Here is a 22,563-nt window from a genome sequence, read left to right on the forward strand (position 1 = left end):
ATTCATGCTGTTCTGTCATCCTTTAACCAACTCACCCTCATGTCATAGGACTTTCTGAATGTTTTTTCTCAATACCTCAATACAATGGAAGTCAGTGGTAAACAAAACTGTCTGGTTACCAACCACTTTTTTCCAAATATCTTCTTGTGTTCAACAGAAGAAAATCAGTTGGAGGTTTAAAATGAAAATGAATACAGAATTTTAATTTTGGGTGAACCATCCCTTTAAGAGCTTATTGATGATCCATTCTGAATCAGTCCGAATAGTTCGGCTGCGTCCGAAATCGCATACTCTCTTAGGTATTTTGAATAAGTACTTTGTGACCACTAATAAATTATGTTCTGTATAGTGAATGTGTGTAGTATGAATGTAATCTGGATGTACTACATGCATGTTGTCATCATGTCATGTGACCTACCAGCGTCAGTTGCATCGCTTTACTCCCATTCACAAATCCTCCCCTGTGGCCTCATGAGATAGTAAAGTGTCCATTGGCACTATGCACACTTCAGAATCTCGTGCTTGGAATACACGGTTGACCTACTATGCCAGAATCTGCTATACAACTCAAGAACTGAAATCAGTATGGAAGCTGTGTTCAGAATGGCATAGACTATGGCTGCGTCTGAAATAGCATACTCTCTTAAGTATACTTATTTAGAATAAGTAATTACTTAACGACCGCTAAAAAGGTATGTTCTATATATCTTGAATGTGTGTAGAATGAATGTAATCTGGATGTACTACATTTGCCATGTTGTGATTATCATGTGACCTACCAGTGTCAGTTGCCGCTTCACTGCCATTCACAAATCCTCTCCCGTGGCCTCATGGGAGAGTAAAGTGTCCATCATATGCACACTTCAGAATCTTGCCGAAAGTAGTAGGTCAGCCGGGTACTTTTTGCCAACTGTTTTATGAGTACCTACTGTGAAATCGGACATAGTTCTTTTGTCACATACTGTTTTTCACCTATCTAGTAGGAAAGTATGTGATTTTGGATGCAGCCATCCATACAACTCCTACTATATAACAGTTTGCAATGTGTATAATAGTATGGAATTTTCTGTATGCATGGAATTCCCGGATTACCGACTACATTAGCTGAAATCTGATGTATGCATGAGGACATCTTTGTGAATTGTGAAGAGCGGTGGGAGTGAACTGGAGGCGGGAAATAATTATAAATGTAACACTTTTATAAGTGCACATACACATGTTACTGTAAAGTTCAAACTCCCTGATAGCACATGTAGCCTACATCACGGAGACGTCTATTTGATGTGTGTGTTTACATCTGGAAGACGTTTGCTCATCTGCGATACGTCTATGGGACGTTTCCTGTCAGATTTCAAATAGACGTTTAAAATTGTCTTTAAGATGTTTATGATTTAGAATGTATGTAAAACTGACATCTTAAAGACGTCTATCAGATGTTAGTAAACAGCAGATGCTTTCCAGATGAAGTGATCTTTAACAGACATGAAGATGTGCGTGTGCTACCTATAGCTGTATTTTCGAAAACACTGTACTTTTATCAAGTCGCCTTTATTTATACAGCACTTTATACAAATTTAGACAGATTTCAAAGCAGCTTTGATAAACAGGAAAATAATGATACAGTGATGCAAACAGTTCAAGGCTTAAGAGCTCTAAAAAGACAATTAACCATGTCATTGTTCAGCTGTTTAGTGCTATTCAAATCCGTCCAATAAGTCTAAAGTTCATCAATTATGAAATTAGTTCAATTCGGTTATAAACATCGTTGTTCAGTGGTAGCCTACGATCAACTGAACCCTAAATTAACGAGAGCCTTAGACCAGTGGTTTTCAAACCTGTCCTGGAGGACCCCCAACACTGCACGTTTTCTTTGTATCCCTAATCAAACACACCTGATTCAACTCATCAGCTCATTATCACATGGGTTAATGAGCTGATGAGTTGAATCAGGTGTGTTTGATTCGGGAGACAAAGAAAACGTGCAGTGTTGGGGGTCCTCCAGGACAGGTTTGAAAACCACTGCCTTAGACCACTATTTAGCTATTTACCGTATAGCCTAGCCGTTCAAAATTAACGTATCTTTCTTTCTCATTTTTGCGTTCTCATCCCGAGTTAAACAGGGACAATTATCCCAAACGATAGGAATGGATTACGATCGCACCAAGTCAAGTGTATCCGTAGCATGCTGGCCATAAGTTTTAAGGAGCACAGATATTGGCTTGGAACAGAGTTATAGGGGTTTCTTTTTGTTATTAAAAACGAACAAGCAAGCGTATATCGCAGCCCACCCCAGGTGAGAAAAACTATAACACAAACGTAACGTAACACTACTTTCCATAAAAAGTGATTAAGGCAACTACTTAGTTTACTTTTTAGGGAGTAAAGCAAATTACTTTGAAAAGTAGGCTAATTGTCCTTTTAAAAGTAATGCAAAATTAAAAGTAAGTTTCCTTTTAAAAGTAATTTTATCCAACACTGATGCCAGGTTGTCCAAGAAACATATCCAATTAACCCACCAAGCATGTTCAAAGAATGGCATTCTTGTAGAAATTTGGCTGCTGATCTGTACGTTATAAAGTCTGCTAAAAAAAATGCAGAGTCCTGATCTTCCTTCCACATATAAAATAAAAATAAACAGCATTTTATTAAAACTGGCAAAAACTTTACGTTTAGTATAAACTCCACCAATGTAAAGATCAGGTAAATTGTAAATATGCAAATAAGAAATAACTAAAAAAAGGATGTTTTGTCAGACCTCCCGTTATTAGCCACCACGCGCCCCCTGCTGGCAGCAACTTTGCTCACACAGCGCATGCGCCGATCGTTTACGTAATATTTCAGGAAGTAGACACACCGGTTCACACGTGTGAAGAAGGCAAAACATCGAACCGGATTTTACTATTTTGACGAATGTTTTTTATCTTATAAGGGAGATGTCTAATTTTTTGATAAACACCCTATTGTCCCACTATCCCGATCCCGAGAATTTGATCAATAATTTGTGCTGGCCAAGCTCATCACGTCCCGAAATAGAGGAGATTGAAGCTTTAACTATTTTGATCAAGGAGCTTTCCAATAAATCACAAGAGGAGCGCTTTATTTGTAAGGTGCAGTCAGTTATATGGGATCAATGCATGCCGCTACTGAAGATGATCTCCAGTGCAGATGATGGAGGTAAGGATCTTCTCAGCTCTGTCTGTGGACTCTTTGCAGTCTGTGTCAGTACCTGTCAGGCTGACGATGTATCTGAGCAGCTAAGTCAGGGTCTTCTGCAAGTACTGATGACGAGAGATGATGGCAACAACGAAACCGGCAGGTTAGACGTAGATGTTGCCATTGAAGTCACAGCAGTGCTGTTATCTAGCATCTCATATGACGGAGACATCATCTCCAGGACTCTATCCTGCACCCTTTGCTGTGTCAAAGATCTCTCTGACTCCATAGTTTCAAAAATCATAGTACGGATATGGTTCACCATACTCAAGTCCTGCCATAAAGAGGCTGAATCAGAGGTCCTACATCAGATATGGGAGGATTTACTGTCATGGCATCAGAGAGACCAGACAGAATCGGTGTCAGCTCGGGTTCTGCTGTGTCTCACTGCTCTCTCTGACCACCTCTACTCTTTGGAAACCTCTCAGAACCGGCCAGACCCTAGAAGATCTCAAAGGTTTTTTAGGGCAATTCAGGCCGGATTGACTCACAAGGACAGTGTGACCCGCAAACGGGCGCTTTACCTGCTCACCAGGTGTGTGGCACTGGCAGAGATCAAGAAAGAAGATGTGTTTACCAGCGTGGAACCCCACACAGGTAGGATGATCTTCAGTATCTGTCAGTGCAAGTTCATGACTTCTAACATTGTTCAGGACTTCTAACATTGTTCACACATGTCATGGATCTCTGCAGATGAAATCCTGTTCAGATGGATGCCAGAACAACAGCCGTTACTGAGAGAATTCTGGGAAGATTTTGCTCTAGTGTTAGAGACTCTAGAGGAGAACCAGGTAAGAATGCTTTATTTAGAGTTTTAGAATCTCAAAACCCAACTGGCCTAAACGATCATAATGTCATACTACTACTACTGCTATTTATACTGCTATATCATGTGCATGGATAAATCATTTATACTAAATACTAAAATATTTCATAAAAAAACTTGACAAAAAGATTAGTCAATTCTGATTTTAAGAAAGTTTAAGAATTATTTTCAAATTCATATTGATCGACCAACAATCTGAATATTTGTCAGATTATGGAAATAAAATATTTTTGAACTGCATTTTATGTTCACTTTACTAATTAGATTTTATGCTAATATATATTTAACATCTCTATGTGTGTCTTATGCTGTTTATTTATCTTTTTTTTTTTAAGATTCACGTGATTCGACCTGTACTCAACAGGATTGACGTGCTTGTTGAGACAACGGCAACAGATATTCAAGGTTTGTCATGTTTCTTATGTGGCAGCACAATATCAGTTTTACTCTGATAATTTGTTCCCCGACTCTCTCCATAATCAGGTGGGCTGTTTTCTCCGTCCTGGCTGCTGTGTGTGTATCAGCGCATGTTTCACAGTGAGAACAAGGCAGTAATGAAAGAAGGAGTCAATCACCTGTTAGAGCTGAAAGCACTGCATCATTCTGCATTTGCTTTGGCATTCTCACAGGTATCCATCCATCCTTGAACCTTAAAGTCATAGTTCACCAAAAAAATTAAAATTCTTTCATTAATTACTCACTTTCATGTCGTTCCAAAACCGTGAGACTTTCGTTCATCTTTAGAAGATCTTTTTGATGAACTGACATTGAACTCCATTGACAGCTACGCAACTACCACTTTGACGCTTCAAAAAGTTCATAAAGAGATCATAAAACTAATCCATTTGAATTGAGTGGTTTAGTTAAAATTTTCTCTTTATGTGATAAAGGTTAATTTAGATTTTATTCACATTTAAACATTGATTAGCGAACATAAACAGAAGCTCAACTGTACATGCTTGATGCGCGAGAACAAACCTTATGTCTTGCGGGAGCTCAAATGTGGTGTGTAACACGAGAATGAACCTCATTGGTTCTCGCACGTAAAATGAACATGTTTGAGCTTCCATTTACCACATCTGATATGTGAGTTGATGAATGTTTAGATGTGAATAAAAGTCTAAATTCAATCTGTTTATCATATAAAGCGATCGAGTCTCTTAAAGGGTTAGTTCACCTAAAAATGAAAATTATGTCATTAATGACCCACTCTCATGTCGTTCCAAGCCCGTAAGACCTCCGTTCATCTTCGGAACACAGTTTAAGATATTTTAGATTTAGTCCGAGATTTTTCTGTCCCTCCATTGAAAATCTATGTACGGTATTCTGTCCTTATCCAGAAAGGAAATAAAGACATCATCAAAGTAGTCCATGTGACACCAGTGGGTTAGTTAGAATGTTTTGAAGCATCGAAAATACATTTTGGTCCAAAAATAACAAAAACTACGACTTTATTCAGCATTGTATTCTCTTCCGGTTCTGTGGTCAATCCGCGTTCAGTGACGCTGATGATGTAAGACGCTGATGACGTGTATCTGGTGTGTCCGTGTATTCGGGTTCAAATAATTATGGCTTGGCAAAAAAGCCATATATTACATAGATTAGACTTGGCTTGGCAAGTCTTCCTCTGTGTCGAAATCCTTAGACATGTTTGCGAAGATTGTTTTGTTTACAGCGTGCGTCTCCCTCAGACTGTAAACGAAGCTCTTTCGCACCTGATAACACGTCAGCAGCGTCTTACATCATCAGCGGCACTGAACGCGGATTGACAACAGAACCGGAAGACAATACAATGCTGAATGAAGTTGTAGTTTTTGTTATTTTTGGACCAAAATGTATTTTCGATGCTTCAAAACATTCTAACTAACCCACTGGTGTCACATGGACTACTTTGATGTCTTTATTTCCTTTCTGGACAAGGACAGTATACCGTACATTTTCAATAGAGACTAAATCTAAAATATCTTAAACTGTGTTCCGAAGATGAACGGAGGTCTTACGGGCTTGGAACGACATGAGGGTGAGTCATTAATGACAGAATTTTCATTTATGGTTAAACTAACCCTTTTAAGGAAATTTGGACTAAACCGCTCAATTCATATGAATAAATTTTATGATCTCTTTATGAACTTTTTGAAGCGTCAAAGTGGTAGTTGCGTAGCCGTCAATAGAGGGACAGAAAGCTCTCAGATTTCATCAAAAAGATGATGAAAAATCAGTTTTTTGAAATAAAACAGTATAGTGTACCTTTAGACAATTTTAAAAAAGTTTATACAGTTTTATTTTATTTTATATTTGATACATCAGGCTCATATGATATGGGAGAATATTGAGCTCACACTTGATAAGGAAAAAAACACCCTAATTTAATTCTGAGGTAGATATTTATATTGCCAAAAAGTAAGATGAAAATATTTACATTATCTTTATAACAGTAGCAGACTACTTGCATAAAACGCATATGAATATCAGTTGTCACTCACTCTATATCTCCCAATATAATATGTCTTAGTAAGATGATATTTAAATGTTTAGTTTTATGATCAAAGCTCTGTAGTTTTTATTGTGGGGGAAAACATTCAATGCAATGCAATGCAAATATAATATACTTTCTGACAAATATACTTTCATTAAAAGACTGATGTATCATATTTGACTCACATTTTAGCATGATTTTTTTTTCGAAATGATGCGAGGATAATCATGTAAACCAAAGTTGCTTCAGTCAGTAAAATTCAGTCAATATTCTGTAAATATTCTATATATTACTAACAATATAAAATGTATTCTTACATGTACTTTATACAAATCAGTAAAGATTTCAAAGCAAATGACCTGTGTAAGTGCAATTAATATTTAGTATAATTTATAATGATACTAAAAGACCTTTTACTTGCTAAACATGTATAAACTATCATTCAGACGAGACGACAGAAGGTTAGAGGTAGATTGAGCACAAAAGGTTGTTCAGCAAAGTTTTGATCATGTTGATAACTTAGAGGCCTTAGACACTCAATCAAACAAATCAAATATGATACATGTCACATTATGCAAGTAAAATAGTTTGTGAAAGCATTTATTGATAATGAATGTTCTTCTGGTTATCAGTTTGTAATCGGCCCTCTCATGGATGTTCTTGCTGAGAGCGCTCTCTATCACAGGTAATTGTTCCCTGGTGTTAAAATTCATACTAGGTGAAGTTTTATTATATAATACAATTAGTTTGCTCTCTATCTTTGAATGTTTGTTTCCACAGGGCACCACAGCAGAACATCAGAGATTGTCCAGAGCTGGGAGTGAAACTCCAAATCTTTATGATAAATTTCTTCAGCAGTTTGCCAGAAGAGAACAGAGGTAAAGAGGGCCAGTATATGATTTGGATTTGATTGTTTTTGGCTATTAAATAAATCCATCACAAAGAGTTCAGGATATTTTGAGCTGGTCTGAATCGTGCAATTCCACATCCAGAAACAATTGTTGTTATTGTGTTCAGGTTCAGTGTTGCTGCAGATCATTCAGCGGTTGGGTTCACGGCAATGGTGCGCAGTCCCGCTGCTCTTTCTGTCCCAGGCCCTGTCCTGTCTGTCCCCTTGTCCTTTACTGGGATCTGATGGACTCCACGCGTTCAGGTACAAACTACTAGCTTCTGGAATCATGAAATCCTGCAATTGGAGAAATATAGAGAGAGTTAAAGGAATAGTTCTCCCAAAAAAATCTAAATTTAGACATCATTGACTCATCCTAATGTCGTTCCAAACCCGTAAGACTTTTGTTCACCTTTGAAACACAAATTAAGATGTTTTTAATGAAACGTGAGAGAGTTCTGGTACTCCATTAAAAGTCTATTCACCCAAAACTCTGATGATTCGAAACCGAAAATCGAATACTTGTGAATCAAGAGTTTGAAACCAAGTCTTTTGAATAGACACCATAGACTGTAAAAAAAGATGTGTTTGTACATGACCTGCTCATTGTATTTTCATGTGTGTGTTTTTTTCAGAGAAGTTATGCGCTGTACTATGATCACTCACCAAGTTCTTTTGAGAGGAGCTTCACAGTGTTTTCTGCTCCATGCCGCTCTCTGCCTGACAGATGTGGTAATGTACAGTTGCTTTTTTCCTTCAGATCCTTAACACAGTTAAGCCTGATATTAAATAATAGTCTGAATAATCTCTTTAAATAGAGCAGCTTACCTTTAGACAATTTTTTTTAATTAAGTATGTTTAAAAAAAAAATCATATTTGATAGTACATCTGGATTTTATGGACCATGTAGTATGACACTAATCTTCTAATATGTAGAAGATAAGGAGGAAAAAAAACACCTAATTTTTATTTTTATTTAGGCCCAAAGTGAGCAGAATAAAATGCAATTAGGTAAAGATGTTGTTATTTATATGCCCAAAATGTAAGATGAAATTCTGTTAGCATTAATTTAAATGTCTTAGTAAGATTATAAGATTAAATATAAAGAAAATGGAGGAGATTATATTCGATCCAAAATGTATAGGTGACCATCGTCAAGTGGTCATACATGATCAAAACATCACCCAAACGCAAACTTACAAGTACATAGACAGCTCACTTACTTGGAAAACTCAAACGGAATGGGTTTGCACCAGAGACTGTATTTCTTACGTAGATTACGTTTTTATGGGGTTAATAAGAAAATCATGATGCTGTTTTAGAAAGCATAGTTAAGTATGGTGTTACAGTATGGTTTGGGAACCTATCTATACAGCTTTAAATCTAAATTGGCACACCTGGTGTTGACAGCACTAAAAACTGTTGGACATGAGTAATATTTGAATCTTCAACATTTATATGAAAATTGCATTCTGAATCAGGTACAGAAAATCGTGGGGGACCAAACTCATTTTTTGTATTAACAGTATGAAATGGTCCCCTCCGGTAGAAGATATAGAGTCCCATTGTGCAAACTAAATCGGTATAAGAATCCCTTTTTTCCTGTGTCTGTACGAATGCTGAATAACAGCTTATCTTATTAATTTTAAATTTGTAAAATCAAACTGTTTCTCCTCTTTTTATATGTATATGCAGCAACATGTAGTCCAGAACAAATTTCCTTTCGAGGACAATAAAGTATACTACTACTACTATTAATGCTTAGTTTTATGATCAAGGCTCTTTAATTTTCATTGTAGGGGTCAAAACATGTAATGCAATGCAATATAATGATGATTGAGAGCTACACATTTCTTAAAAGCCTGTTGAACCATATTTAATACTCGCATATTAACATGTGACGTACACTCACCGGCCACTTTATTAGGTACACCTGTCCAACTGCTCGTTAACACTTAATTTCTAAGCAGCCAATCACATGGCGGCAACTCAGTGCATTTAGGCATGTAGACATGGTCAAGACAATCTCCTGCAGTTCAAACCGAGCATCAGTATGGGGAAGAAAGTTGATTTGAGTGACTTTGAACGTGGCATGATTGTTGGTGCCAGAAGGGCTGGTCTGAGTATTTCAGAAACTGCTAATCTACTGGGATTTTCACGCACAACCATCTCTAGGGTTTACAGAGAATGGTCCGAAAAAGAAAAAACATCCAGTGAGCGGCAGTTCTGTGGGCGGAAATGCCTTGTTGATGCCAGAGGTCAGAGGAGAATGGCCAGACTGGTTCAAGCTGATAGAAGGGCAACAGTGACTGAAATAACCACTCGTTACAACCGAGGTATGCAGCAAAGCATTTGTGAAGCCACAACACGCACAACCTTGAGGCGGATGGGCTACAACAGCAGAAGACTCCACCGGGTACCACTCATCTCCACTACAAATAGGAAAAAGAGGCTACAATTTGCAAGAGCTCACCAAAATTGAACAGTTGAAGACTGGAAAAATGTTGCCTGGTCTGATGAGTCTCGATTTCTGTTGAGACATTCAGATGTTAGAGTCAGAATTTGGCGTAAACAGAATGAGAACATGGAACCATCATGCCTTGTTACCACTGTGCAGGCTGGTGGTGGTGGTGTAATGGTGTGGGGGATGTTTTCCTGGCACACTTTAGGCCCCTTAGTGCCAATTGGGCATCGTTTAAATGCCACGGCCTACCTGAGCATTGTTTCTGACCATGTCCATCCCTTTATGGCCACCATGTACCCATCCTCTGATGGCTACTTCCACCATGTCACAAAGCTCTAATCATTTCAAATTGGTTTCTTGAACATGACAATGAGTTCACTGTACTAAAATGGCCTCCACAGTCACCAGATCTCAACCCAATAGAGCATCTTTGGGATGTGGTGGAACGGGAGATTCGCATCATGGATGTGCAGCCGACAAATCTGCGGCAACTGTGTGATGCCATCATGTCAATATGGACCAAACTCCCTGAGGAATGCTTCCAGCACCTTGTTGAATCTATGCCACGAAGAAATGAGGCAGTTCTGAAGGCAAAAGGGGGTCCAACCCGTTACTAGCATGGGGTACCTAATAAAGTGGCCGGTGAGTGTATATAAATAATGCATTCTTGGATAACCTGTGATGCGTGGATGATCAGTTGCTTCAGTCCAGTAAATGTTCATCTTGAAATATTACTAACAATATAAAGTTATCCTAAAGTTATTGTTTACTTTATAAAAATCATTTCACAGCAAAGCACATGCACCACGAGTCACGCCCTTAATTTTATAATTATTCTAAAAGGCCTTTTACTTGCTAAAAAGTAAAGTTTTGATTATGTTGACAGTTTAGTGGCTTTACAAATTCACATATTAAATATAATACCATAGGCTTTATAGGGTTAGTAATAGTTGACTTGTTTTCATCATTAACTCACCCTCACTTTGTTCCAATCCCCCCCTCCCCCCAAAAAAATACTTTGTTCCAATTCCACATGACTTTCTTTCACCATACAATAGCTGAGGTGAGGTAAACTGACATTTAAATCACTCTACTGTACATCTAGTGCCGCCACATGTTGAAACATGGCTCATTGCGATTAGTTATGAAACATGCACACAACCTCATTAATGTCATTTCTTAGCAAAATTAAAGTCATTTAATAGTTCATTTAATGATCAAACAGAACAGATATCTGAATGATTTTCTTGTTTTGGCAGTCCACTGTGTCTCTAGACGAGATATTTGGTTTCCTTGTACATTTTCGAGCTGACGAGTCTCTATGTCGTGGTACAGCACTTTGGAAGGAGGTAAACTCGAAGTCTATTAACTAAACCAGAATTTATAAGTCATTTGCACAAAATGCAAAGTATTTGTATCTTAACTAATATTCACAACGTACTAAAGCTCAAACTTTGCTCCCGTCACAGCTGTGTAATTGGCTCCAGACTAATGAAGGCCGTTTTCTTCTGACTGACGGGGATTTAGGCTCTTCTGAACTTCCCACTGCAACTTCAGACAGTAAAGTTGCTTCTATATTCAGCTACGTCCAGCAGCGACTGAAGACCTTTCTCGCAGTTCCAGCCAACTCAGGTGACAGACAGCACAACATTTTGGCCAAATAGGACATTTCTACATCGACATCCTTTGTCAATCCTGTAACAACATTCCTGTCAATGCTCATTCAGACTAAAAGGATGACAACTATAACGATATAACGATAACGGCACTGAGGAACGATATCGTTGGAATCCAACCCTCTACAATGCGAGTTAATTCAATAATAGTGTGAGAAGTTTTATGTGCATGCACCCAGGGCCGTAGCTAGAGGATTCGGGGCCCCCTGAAAAAATATTGATGTGGGCCCCCACCACCCTCCACCAATATCATATACTGTACAATAGATGAACATGGAGGCCCACATAACAGAAGATGGTGATGTTGTTGTAAAACCTTTATTTTAAAAGTTAAATGTTTATATAAAAATTACATCTAATAAAAACTAACAAAAAAGCAAGAAATTGTTAAATAATAATAAAACCAATTTTTAAAAAGTAATAATTTTTTAGTTATAATTATATATAATTAGTTATAATAATGTTATAATTCATAAATCAAAAAGTAAACATTTAGAAATTGACAAGAATGCAGTCTAATTCAAAAAATAAAACTATTCATTGTCTTATTTTTTAATAAAGATAATATGGAACTGGTAATATTATTAAATAAAGCGAATACATTTATTCATCCAAGTGCAGTGTGTTGTATTCGTGTTTTCTCGATGTTTTAAATATCATCAGCCGGCAGGTCAGATGCATAATGCAATGCGTCGTGACTCGTGTAATTTTTTTAAAACTCTAGTTACAATAGTGTAAAAAGACAGGAATTTAGACCACGTAATCATTCGGTCGATTGCGGCGCGCACCGATAATAAAAAATGACTGTACACGGCAGACTGAAGACGGAAGTTTTCTAATTCCCAGCGAAATAACAATAACCGGTCTTTAAGAACGTCTTGATCGACTGGGATACAACCACCTCCTTGCCTCCCTCTCCTTGCCTCCCTCTCCGTCTTTTCCTGGCATTTCTGGTTCCCTGATTTATGTTTTCTTTTCCCCGACATTTTTCAGTCAGTCAGTCTCCTGCTCTTCCACCAAGTTCATCATTAACTTCAGGCTGCCGCCTCAACTCTGATTGGTTCTGTTCACGAGCTGGGGTGGGACTTACAATTTTATTGGGTCCATCTGATGTTTGTCACTGACTCTGACTGAATAATTAATAAATACTTTAGGTCGGACTAAACCATTTTTATGGAGGTAAGAGAAGCAGATATTTGGAAAAATATTTACCCAAATTGCACGTTTTTGTGGTTTTCATTTAAATCTCAGGCATACAACTAATATAAATATTAGAATTATTCATACTACAGGGGCCTAAATAGCATAACTGCTGGATTTTGTGGGGCCCCCTGGGCAGCGGGGGCCCCTATAATTGTCACCACCTTTCACCCCACTAGCGACGGCCCTGCATGCACCCAGAAAACCGCTTCTCAGACTCCGTGCGAATGCCCTTCTTCTTGCCCTTGAATGGACATTTTCACAAAATATTACGTAAAAAAAAATGCTGGTCTTGGCGAGTATCCTACTAGACATAGTCTGTTATATCTCAAGTGAGCAAACAGTTCACCTATAAAACACATGTGTAACAGTATATTGGATCCTTGCAGCTCTTAAAGTGACAGCAGCTTAATAAACCGGTTGCTGTTTTTGTTTTAATGTTAATTAAACAACAAAGGACAAAAAAAAAATTCTCACTCATTGCTCTTGACTGAATAACTTTTGTAACTGTAATAATGATTAATTTATATTTAATTTATACAATGAAGACTATGCAGTGCTATTTTATATTTCATTATTCATTTTCTCTACTTGAAAATTACTGTTAGACTTGCCTGAAAAATATGAAAAGCTGTGTTTATTTTATTTGTATGTTTGACTTTGTTCTATTGTATTTGTGCTGTTTGATTATTTGTTCTTATTGTATTACTGACAATTTACTTGTCTTTAACAATATTTTAAATTTATATGAATTACGCTAGTAGTTTTTGGTGTAACAACCATATTTATTAAGGTTATGGGTCAAAAACATCGAAGACTATAGCTAGGCCTATTTGATTTATTTATTACTTTTTTGTGGTGGGGCCAGTAAAAAAAATCTTTAGCGCTGAGCCCTGAAATGACAACTTTTTTATTTTATTTCAGTTAACAATCCATAAATAAACCCATTATAATACGTCACATTTAGCTATGCCTTTAAAATAGTATGTTGTATATACAGTCAAACCAAAATTTATTCAGACACCTTCAACATTTCTCACATTATCACAGTTTATTCGCTATAGTTTAGAAAACGGAAATAAAATATGACAAGAACTTAGAGTTATCAAATCGGTTGATATTTCACTGGTTTTGGCCATCCTTCTTCACAAATGAATTAGGTTGAATATCTGTCAGCTGTTAAATTTAAGTACACAATCAGATAATACCAATTTAGCTCAACCAATTATCAAGCAATGCTTAATTTTGTTCAGTCTGTGGTGTAAAAAGGTTGCATTAGCAATTAAAGAAAAAACACTTACGCAAAACATGCTCAGGTCAAAGTGTCTGAATCATTTTTTGTCCCAAATTTTTATAAATTGAACTGGTAGTCCACTGTATGAAGAATTTGTGGGTATAATATGTCAGTTTACTTTATTTTGCTATCCTCACTTGCATAAATGAACTATAGTGTCCTGCACCCACTAGTAAAAAAAAAAAAAAAAATTATACCTGGTGTCTGAATAATTTTTGGTTTGACTGTATAGTGTATATAGTAAGAGTTTAGTGAGTATAGTTTCTTCTCTTCTGGCAGATCAAAAAGGAAGTCTACCTGATCCATCTGAGGCCGAGCTGCTGGCGCGGGCCGTTCTGCTAACAGCAGACCTGCAGAAGACCAAGAATGAGGAACCTGGTCTAGAACTGCTTCTCCAGCCTCTACTGGATGTCTTACGGAGACTTAGCACTAATGTCTATCTGGTGCTTCACAAGACGGACAAGAGCCTGCAGTTACTGTTGCGCTTGCTGCAGCTGCATCGCAGACGCTCCGATACAGAGCAGGAGAATGGTGTGTGTTGTGTTTGAGAAAAGAAGACAAACATCCTGTGTTTGGACATGCTGAATGGAAGTCTTGATTGAAGCTGATTTGTTTGGATGTTTGTAGAAGATGTTGTGGCGGTCGCTTTGAAGACGCACATGCTGTCGGTGGTGGACTCAGTGCAGGAGTTTCTGCTGAGGAGGTTGAGTGGGGAACTGAGGGAGGTGAGTGTTTTCACACAGTAACACACAGAATCCTACCGGGAAAAACTAAGCCTGGGTTGTCAAAACTGGATTATTGCTGATCCAAGGTGGTGGACCAGCACTAATCAGCGGGTCGACCTTGTCGAAATCTGTTCCATCAACCATTTAGACCAGCTGATGACCATCAATTTGAACCACCTAAAAACCATGTAAAATAAACTACCATCTGGTTTAGCTGGATTTTCAGGGGATGTTTTACACTGTTGTATCTGTCTTCTCTCTCTAGTTATGTGATGTGGAGAGGTCTGAACTGTATCTCTCAGTATTAAGGGAGCTGGTTCTCACTTACTCCACTGTTTCGTGGTACGGCTCAAATCTGCAGCAGAACTACATCCCAAAACTCACCACTCACTGCTTGAGGATCCTCAATGAACCTTCTGAACAGGTGCAGCACAAAAATATGAACTGTTAAATGTTTTCAACATTGATAATAAAAATAAATGTTTCTTGTACACCAAATTAGCTGTCACAATATAACTGTTTTTACTGTACTTGTCTTGGTGAGCTTAGGAGACTTCTTTCAAAAACATTAGAAATCTTACCAACCCTAAAATTCCACAGGTTTTTATCCCTAGAATTGCTGTTGTGTATATGTTGTGTTTACCTTCAATTTTAAGTCAAATATAAAGTTAGGCTGTCATTACAGAAACATTTGATTTGAAGTATGTAATTAAAAGACCCATAAAGTAAGTAGAGCAGCACAAAACAGTCTTGTTTATTTATTTTTCAAAGCGGATATTCTTTCCTAATTCTTTGAGCTAAACCTCAGTTGTGTTAGTTCCTTTTTTTTTTCAGTATGTTTTTCATATATATATTTTTTTCTCAGTATTTTGGATGTTTTTGGAAGTTTGCTCCTAGTTAGCAAATTAGACACCTACTAAAACATTTTGTAAGTGGATGGCAATTTCTGATGGAATGAGATCTAAACTGTGTTTTCCCAGAATCCCTCTGTGCCAGGGCAGGTTCAGAGAGCGGTCAGAATGGCCACACTTGCGCTGTTGTGTGACATGGCTAATCGAGGTGTCCTGAAGTCCCAGTCTGAGGCCATGAGATCACTTCACTCGCTGACTGATTATTTCTATCCTTCATCATCATCATCCCAGCATCTCAACCAGACATTACTGAAGCCCACAACTGCGACAGTCAGGTCTGTTCAAGCTCTAAAACTATTTCGGTAGACCTTTGCAATAAGGCTCCATTTGTTACAGTAGTTAAAGGGATAGTTCACCCAAAAATGAAAATTCTGTCATTAATTACTCACCCTCATGTCGTTCCAAATGCGTAAGACTTCCATTCACCTTTGGAACACAAATCAAGATCTTTTTAATGAAATCTGAGCGATTTCTATCCATCCATTGACAGCTACTCAACTTTGACGCTTCAAAAAGTTCATAAAGAGATATAACTAATCCATTAGAATTGAGCAGTTTAGTCCAAATTTTCTGAAGAGACATGATCGCTTTAAACGATGAACAGATTGAATTTAGGCTTTTATTGGAGGGACATGGAGAGACAGAAATCTCAGATTTCATCAAAAAGATTTGTGTTCCGAAGATGAACGAAAGTCTTACGGGTTTACAACTGCTTGTGGGTGAGCAATTAATGACTGAATTTTTTATTTTTGGGTGAACTTACCAATTTTACATTACATTACACACTACATTGGTTAACATAAATAAAAATGAAAAATAAGCATTTATTAATCTCAGTTAATCAACATTTACCAATACATTTTTTAAAATTTAGTTGTATCTAATATTATTACATGAACTAACAATGAAGATTTGTATTTTTATTAACTAGCCTTAACAAAGAGTGTTGCTCATTGTTAATGTTAGGTAATGCTAACTAGCATTTAACTCATGGGACCTTTTTGTTAAGTGTTACCAAAACATCTTAAATAAGCTACCTACTTATAAATAGTTGGCATGGTCATTATATCATGGCTGCTGTGGGTCTTCAATGAAAAGTTCACCCACAAATTTCAATTCTATCATAATCTTCCACATCCATATGGAGAAGTATTTTTTTCTGAGGAGCATTATCACTTATTCATTTATGAATGTGTGTTTACTCCAGCCATCCAGAAGATGGCCTCTTGCTGAAGGACTGGGGGCGAATTGTGGCCCAGTTTATTGGCGATCAGTGGACGTGTCTGAGTTTCCTGCAGAAGTGTGCTGGGACCGTCCGGGCTCCTGAAGCTCCGGAAGTCCCTGAGGTCCTGAGGGCTGCGGTGGATGCTCTGGCATTATTGCCTGGCCATCTCGTTCTGCCGGTGCTGGACTTCATGGCATCAGTCTTGCCACAGGTGGGCAGCAAAAGAGAAGGTCATAGACTGTACTCTTGAATTAAATTAAAAGGTTTATTTTTGTGTACAGTGCCAAGTGAAAAAGGTGAAAAATCTATATTTACAAGAGACAAATAACAAACAAAGATGGGAAGGCGAGCATGAGAGGTACCAAACAAAATAAATAAATGAAACTCATCTAACTAGTTTTATCAACTAAAACAATTAAATAAAATGTAGAACAGAAAAGTCTTCAGCGTGAAACGCCCTAACTAAACTATTAAATATTAAAATAAACAAAACAAACAGGGGTGTGGCACTCTCTCCTAATACACCGGGACGTTCCTATGTGGTGCACAATGAATGTTGCACGACTTGCTTACCTACTCACTCCTTTACAGCCTTCACACAACGTGACGACTTGAGGAGAGAGAAACTTGCACTTTATTTTACAGTAAGTGCACTTACGTGTACTTACAGTGTTCTACAGTGGGCAATGTAAGGTAATTTGCATGGGTTAAAGGAATAGTTCACCCAAAAATGTCAATTCTGTCATGATTTACTCACCCTCAAGTTGTTCCAAACCTTTATGAATTTCTTTCTTCTGCTGAACACAAAAGAACATATTTTGAAGAATGTCAGTAACCAAACAGTTGATGGACCCCATTGACTTCCATAGTATTTTTTCCTCCATACTATGGAAGTCAATGCGGGGGCCGCTCAACTGTTTGGTTACCGACATTGGTCAAAATATTTTCTTTTGTGTTAAGAAAGAAATTCATACAGGTTTGGAACAACTTGAGTGTGAGTAAATCATGACAGAATTTTTGGGTGACCTATCCCTTTAAGGTTAGGTTTAGGGGTTGGTTCAGGGTTAATACCTAGTTATAACCCAGTTATTTTAGTTACTATAATAAGAACATAGTATAAACATTTGGAACAGGACTTAAAGTGCTACTGACCGAACATACAACTGTACACTTTACATCCACATATACATAATAACATAGAATGCATCGGGCAAGTATTGTATAGGACACACGTACCTATATAATAAACTCTAGCAACAGCATGTAATCACAAAAACACAGATTTGCGCTAACAAGGTGTTTTCAAGATGGCAGCAGTCAAACAAATCTAGCAAAAAACCTTCCGGGACAGATACGGGTATTTAAACGGGTACGGTAAAACGGGTACGGTTGCAGCGTGAACCGGGGCGTCAACTTCTGTGATGGAAAATGACAAGCTGTCCGTCCACTGGAATCTGAAACACAAAACAGATGAACTCACACATACACATATACACACTCATTCCTCTGTGTACTTCAGATTTAAAGGGCAACAAATACATATTCTACTGTCATCCAAGTAGTCTTCCTTAAAGTCAACTGATAAACTTAGTTAAGGTTTCTTGTGCCAAACAAGTGTCAGTAACATTATAATAACATCTTTCAATTGTAAAATTATGATTCCCTGTTGGTAAAAAAAATATACAGTATATTTTATTTTTGAAATTGTAAAATTAGGATTTCCTGTTGGTAAAAAAATATATACAGTATATTTTATTTTTGAAATTGTAAAATTATGATTGATTTCCTGTTGATATTTTTTTTTTATCATTTATTTATTTTATTTTTTGAAATTGTAGAAATATGATTTTCTGTTTGTAAAAAAAAAAAAAAAATTCTGTGCCTTTTTACGGACAGGTTATGTGATGTGTGTTTAGTTCATGGGTGTGTTTTCTCCAGCAGGTGGTGCAGTGTGAAGAATCTCTGTGCGTTGAGGCCATATGTGCATCATGGAAGGTGGTTCAGGCTCTGAGCACAAACCCTCATGACTTCTGGTCCACACTGCAGGGATTCGTGCGCTTAGCTTTTGACCATGGGCTTCTGCAGCTCACAGAGGAACAGAACCCCAGCATCACGGCCTGCATACAACAGGTCAGGGAAAGATCTACAAGCACTTCGCCTTCTCCCTTTACATCCACAACATATTTTAAGGTATCTGTGATCAAAAATATATATAGCTAGTGTATATAATAAAAGCTTTCTGGTTCTTGACAGATTTTGAGTGAGCTCATGGAGTTGGCTCAGGTCCGATCAGGGGTGTTTAATGTTCTGATCCAGCATTGTTGTGAGACGTGGCTTCCAGCAGAGGGTGTCCAGTCAGACGCTGTGTTCAGTACGGCTCTCTTACACCTCAACATCCTGACTGAGGCCTGTGTGTACGGCCCAGTGTTCAGAAGAGACCAAAGGTCAATTTGAACAACATTAAGAAAGATATTCAAATAGTAACATTTTTAAATAAATAAATATAATATAAATATATAAAAAATACTAACAACAAAATATATATATATATAGTTGTTAGTATTTTTTATATATTTATATTATATTTATTTAAAAATGTTACTATTTTCTATAATGACGAATCAGTTTGACAGCACTAATATAAATATATAAAAAATACTAACAACAATATATATATATATAGTTGTTAGTATTTTTTATTTATATTAGTGCTGTCAAATTGATTCGTCGCATCTAACAAAAGTTTGTTTTATATATTGATTGATTTTTGTTAGTATTTGTTTTTATATCCATATCTTTTTATGTAATATTTTATATTAATTGATTAATCAATTTGACAGCACTAATACATGCTAATATATATATATGCTAATATATAATATATATGTGCATAAATAAAAATATATATATATTTATACATACAGTGTATATACAATTTCATATATACTATTATTATTTTATTCATTTATTTTCCTTTTTTTTCTTGCTTTCAGGCTTGTTCAGGAGGTTCAAAGCTATGTTGAGCAATTTGGTGATACTTGTGCAGCAAACACAGCTGTCAGCAGGTAAACCACAACACTAGCTGTTTGTAATGTGTATAAGATAAAGGTCACTTTTGACACACTAATGAGTAAGGTTTCATAAAGTATTCCATAATTGTGAAGAAATTTTGTTGTGGTATGCACATTTTTAGAGGTTGACAACATTGACTAAGCATGACTTTTACAAATAGACTATGTGGTACAAAACTACTTGAGTTAAATATAGTCATTGTACTTTTCCTCATAGCGTGTCAAATACTTTGATGCTGATTTACATGTATTGTTCTGAATCTCATTTCCAGTGATAACAGAGACGATCAGTTTCCTCGAGTGTGTGCTTTGGCTTTTCTCTGCCGCTTGAATCCATCTAATCGTCTCCACCAGCGTCTGATGGAAGAGCTCGTGCAACGACTACTGAGGAAGGTTTGTGCTCAACTCTTAACTACAGCTCTTACTGGAAATTGGGTGTTCAATTCTTAAAGAAAGCACTTCCTGAAAACAATGAGTGTGTTTGATTCTGTTTTGAAAGCCCCTCTCATGGTTATTTCATGTGTTTATGATTAAAGTTCCCTCTTGTTTCTCTTTTCCTTCCCTCAGGATGCTGAGATTTCAAAATCCAAAGTACGTTACTATAGCAACTCCATCCAGCACAGAGTGAAGAACCGCGTGTGGCAGACGCTGCTGCTGCTACTGCATAAACTCAGACCGGTTAGAGCTCTACACGCACGCACACATGTGCATATTAATACACTTTGATTTCTAGGATTTTGGCCGATACCAATTCTGATATTGTCAGATCACAATTTCACTTTTATATTATGCTTTTGAATGAAGGTGTTTTGATAACACCCTCACAAAGAGATCTATTGTCAACTAAATATTAATTAATTAAATATTCTATAATGACAACTATGTAGGAATGTTTTTTTTTGTGCAACAGTCGAGTTCCAGAAGTATTTTTTCCATTCATTTTCTCCATAGGGAAATAGATTTTTAACAATAACTTAAAAAAACCTTCAAAACAGGCCTACTGTGAGCTACGAGGTTGTTAAACAATGCTATTTGCTTCTGTTAATTTTTTTTAAATAATTGTTCAAAAGCGCAATTTGTGGTGGAAAAACTACCTTACCCATGATGCTGTGCAGAAAATTCCACCAATCAGAGTCAAAAAGAGCAGAAGTCGCCAAAAGAGCACTTTAGCTCCGCCCACTCCCTTGAAGCACTGGGAATAACCTAATGGAGCCGATCTTGCTACACTCTCAAAATGCTTAAATATTTGTATATGTATGCATATTTTGCAATGAACTTAAAATATTTATATTTATAATCAACATTTGTAAATGAGTAGTTTTATATTTCTCCATAATTTTTAATCCGATTATGCTGTTTGTAATGCTTCAAATGGGATTTTAGTTATTTCCTTCACTAAAAGGTGCAGGTCTTATATCTTTGTCTTTTTGTCCGATTTTCAAAAACTTTTTGCTTCAAATCAAAGTTTGTATTGTTATGATTCACCTCGTGGCTGATTGGCTTGATTCATGGTTTAAAGGTGCAGTGTGTAGATTTTAGCGGCATCTAGCCGTTCGGTTGCGAGTTGCACTAATGGCTCAGCCCACTGCTCACCCCTCCCTTTCGAAGAAGCTACGGTTGCTAAAACGGGACAAACAGATCGTCGTCTGAGACAGCAGAGAATAGCCAGAGTAAGCCAAGTTTCTGTACCACAGTCCATTATAAACCAAATCATGGATAAAGTTTACAAAGCCATAGTCAGGTGAGGATCAAGGGTCTTAATATATAATATATTATAATAGTAATAAGCTGATTGTCTCACGAATGTAACCAGCACATTTTTCCCCACGTAGCAAACCCATAATACAGCGAGGGAGAAGAACCACATGAAACTATCCAACTATATATTTTTTTCTAACAGGATAGTAAAAGTTCAGCTGGCTAATATGAGCTGTTATGCTGTAGGGCTGTGGCTGAGCTGGTTAAAGCGTAAAGCATTGTTTATACTCGACGCGTCCGCATGAGCGCAAAGGTGCGTGATTGTAACAGCGCGCACACATCCGCATCCCCTAGACACCATTTACTACACACAAATTAATAGATAATAATGAATCAAAATATTGTTTTTTTTTCCTCTGGTTTTGAAAACTCTTCGCGATCGAATTAAAATGTTTTCAAGATCGACTTGTCGACCGCGATCGACGGGTTGGTAACTCCTGTAACGTTACTGTTTTACGGTCAATAGTACTAATCAGCTGATTGTCAAAGCCATAACACAGCGAGGGAGAAGAACTAAGTTACCGTATTTTCCGCACTATAAGGCGCACTTAAAAGCCTTTAATTTTCTCAAAAAACGACAGTGCGCCTTATAATCCGGAGCGCCTTATATATGGATGGTGAACACGCGTTCACCAAGACGCGGAGACAGCGCCGGGCGACTTAAGCCACTATCTGCCAATGGATCGTGGATGCCTGGGCTGATATATCAGTCTCAACTGTGATCCGAGCTTTCACGAAGGCAGGAATAATCTCTTTATTCAGCCAGCTCACATACCTGTACAAAATCAAAGTCAACAGGGTGCAAATTTTAAAAAGAGGATAACACGGTCTAGGC

General features: G+C 37.2%; 1 protein-coding gene across 2 annotated transcripts in view; it reads left to right on the forward strand.

Annotated features, from left to right (window-relative positions):
• Positions 1-2,819: 2,819 nt before the first annotated feature.
• Positions 2,820-22,563, forward strand: part of tarbp1 (TAR (HIV-1) RNA binding protein 1) — a 30,750-nt gene continuing 11,006 nt past the window's right edge. Inside the window, exons 1-20 of one of the 2 annotated variants that reach the window (XM_056239967.1) lie at positions 2,820-3,810; positions 3,907-4,004; positions 4,375-4,444; positions 4,523-4,668; positions 7,148-7,200; positions 7,296-7,393; positions 7,533-7,668; positions 8,040-8,136; positions 11,128-11,217; positions 11,338-11,500; positions 14,318-14,569; positions 14,666-14,763; positions 15,029-15,187; positions 15,744-15,949; positions 16,882-17,110; positions 18,838-19,029; positions 19,153-19,343; positions 19,893-19,964; positions 20,243-20,363; positions 20,538-20,648. In XM_056239967.1, the coding sequence (XP_056095942.1) occupies positions 2,934-3,810; positions 3,907-4,004; positions 4,375-4,444; positions 4,523-4,668; positions 7,148-7,200; positions 7,296-7,393; positions 7,533-7,668; positions 8,040-8,136; positions 11,128-11,217; positions 11,338-11,500; positions 14,318-14,569; positions 14,666-14,763; positions 15,029-15,187; positions 15,744-15,949; positions 16,882-17,110; positions 18,838-19,029; positions 19,153-19,343; positions 19,893-19,964; positions 20,243-20,363; positions 20,538-20,648 (3,459 nt within the window). In that variant the 5' untranslated portion in view covers positions 2,820-2,933. The remainder of the gene's footprint in view (positions 3,811-3,906; positions 4,005-4,374; positions 4,445-4,522; positions 4,669-7,147; positions 7,201-7,295; positions 7,394-7,532; positions 7,669-8,039; positions 8,137-11,127; positions 11,218-11,337; positions 11,501-14,317; positions 14,570-14,665; positions 14,764-15,028; positions 15,188-15,743; positions 15,950-16,881; positions 17,111-18,837; positions 19,030-19,152; positions 19,344-19,892; positions 19,965-20,242; positions 20,364-20,537; positions 20,649-22,563) is intronic. The other variant, XM_056239968.1, reaches the window with a different exon arrangement.

The sequence above is a fragment of the Rhinichthys klamathensis genome, unplaced genomic scaffold, assembly GCF_029890125.1.
Source record: "Rhinichthys klamathensis goyatoka isolate OS25496 unplaced genomic scaffold, OSU_Roscu_1.1 h1tg000576l_1, whole genome shotgun sequence".
NCBI lineage: Eukaryota > Metazoa > Chordata > Actinopteri > Cypriniformes > Leuciscidae > Rhinichthys > Rhinichthys klamathensis.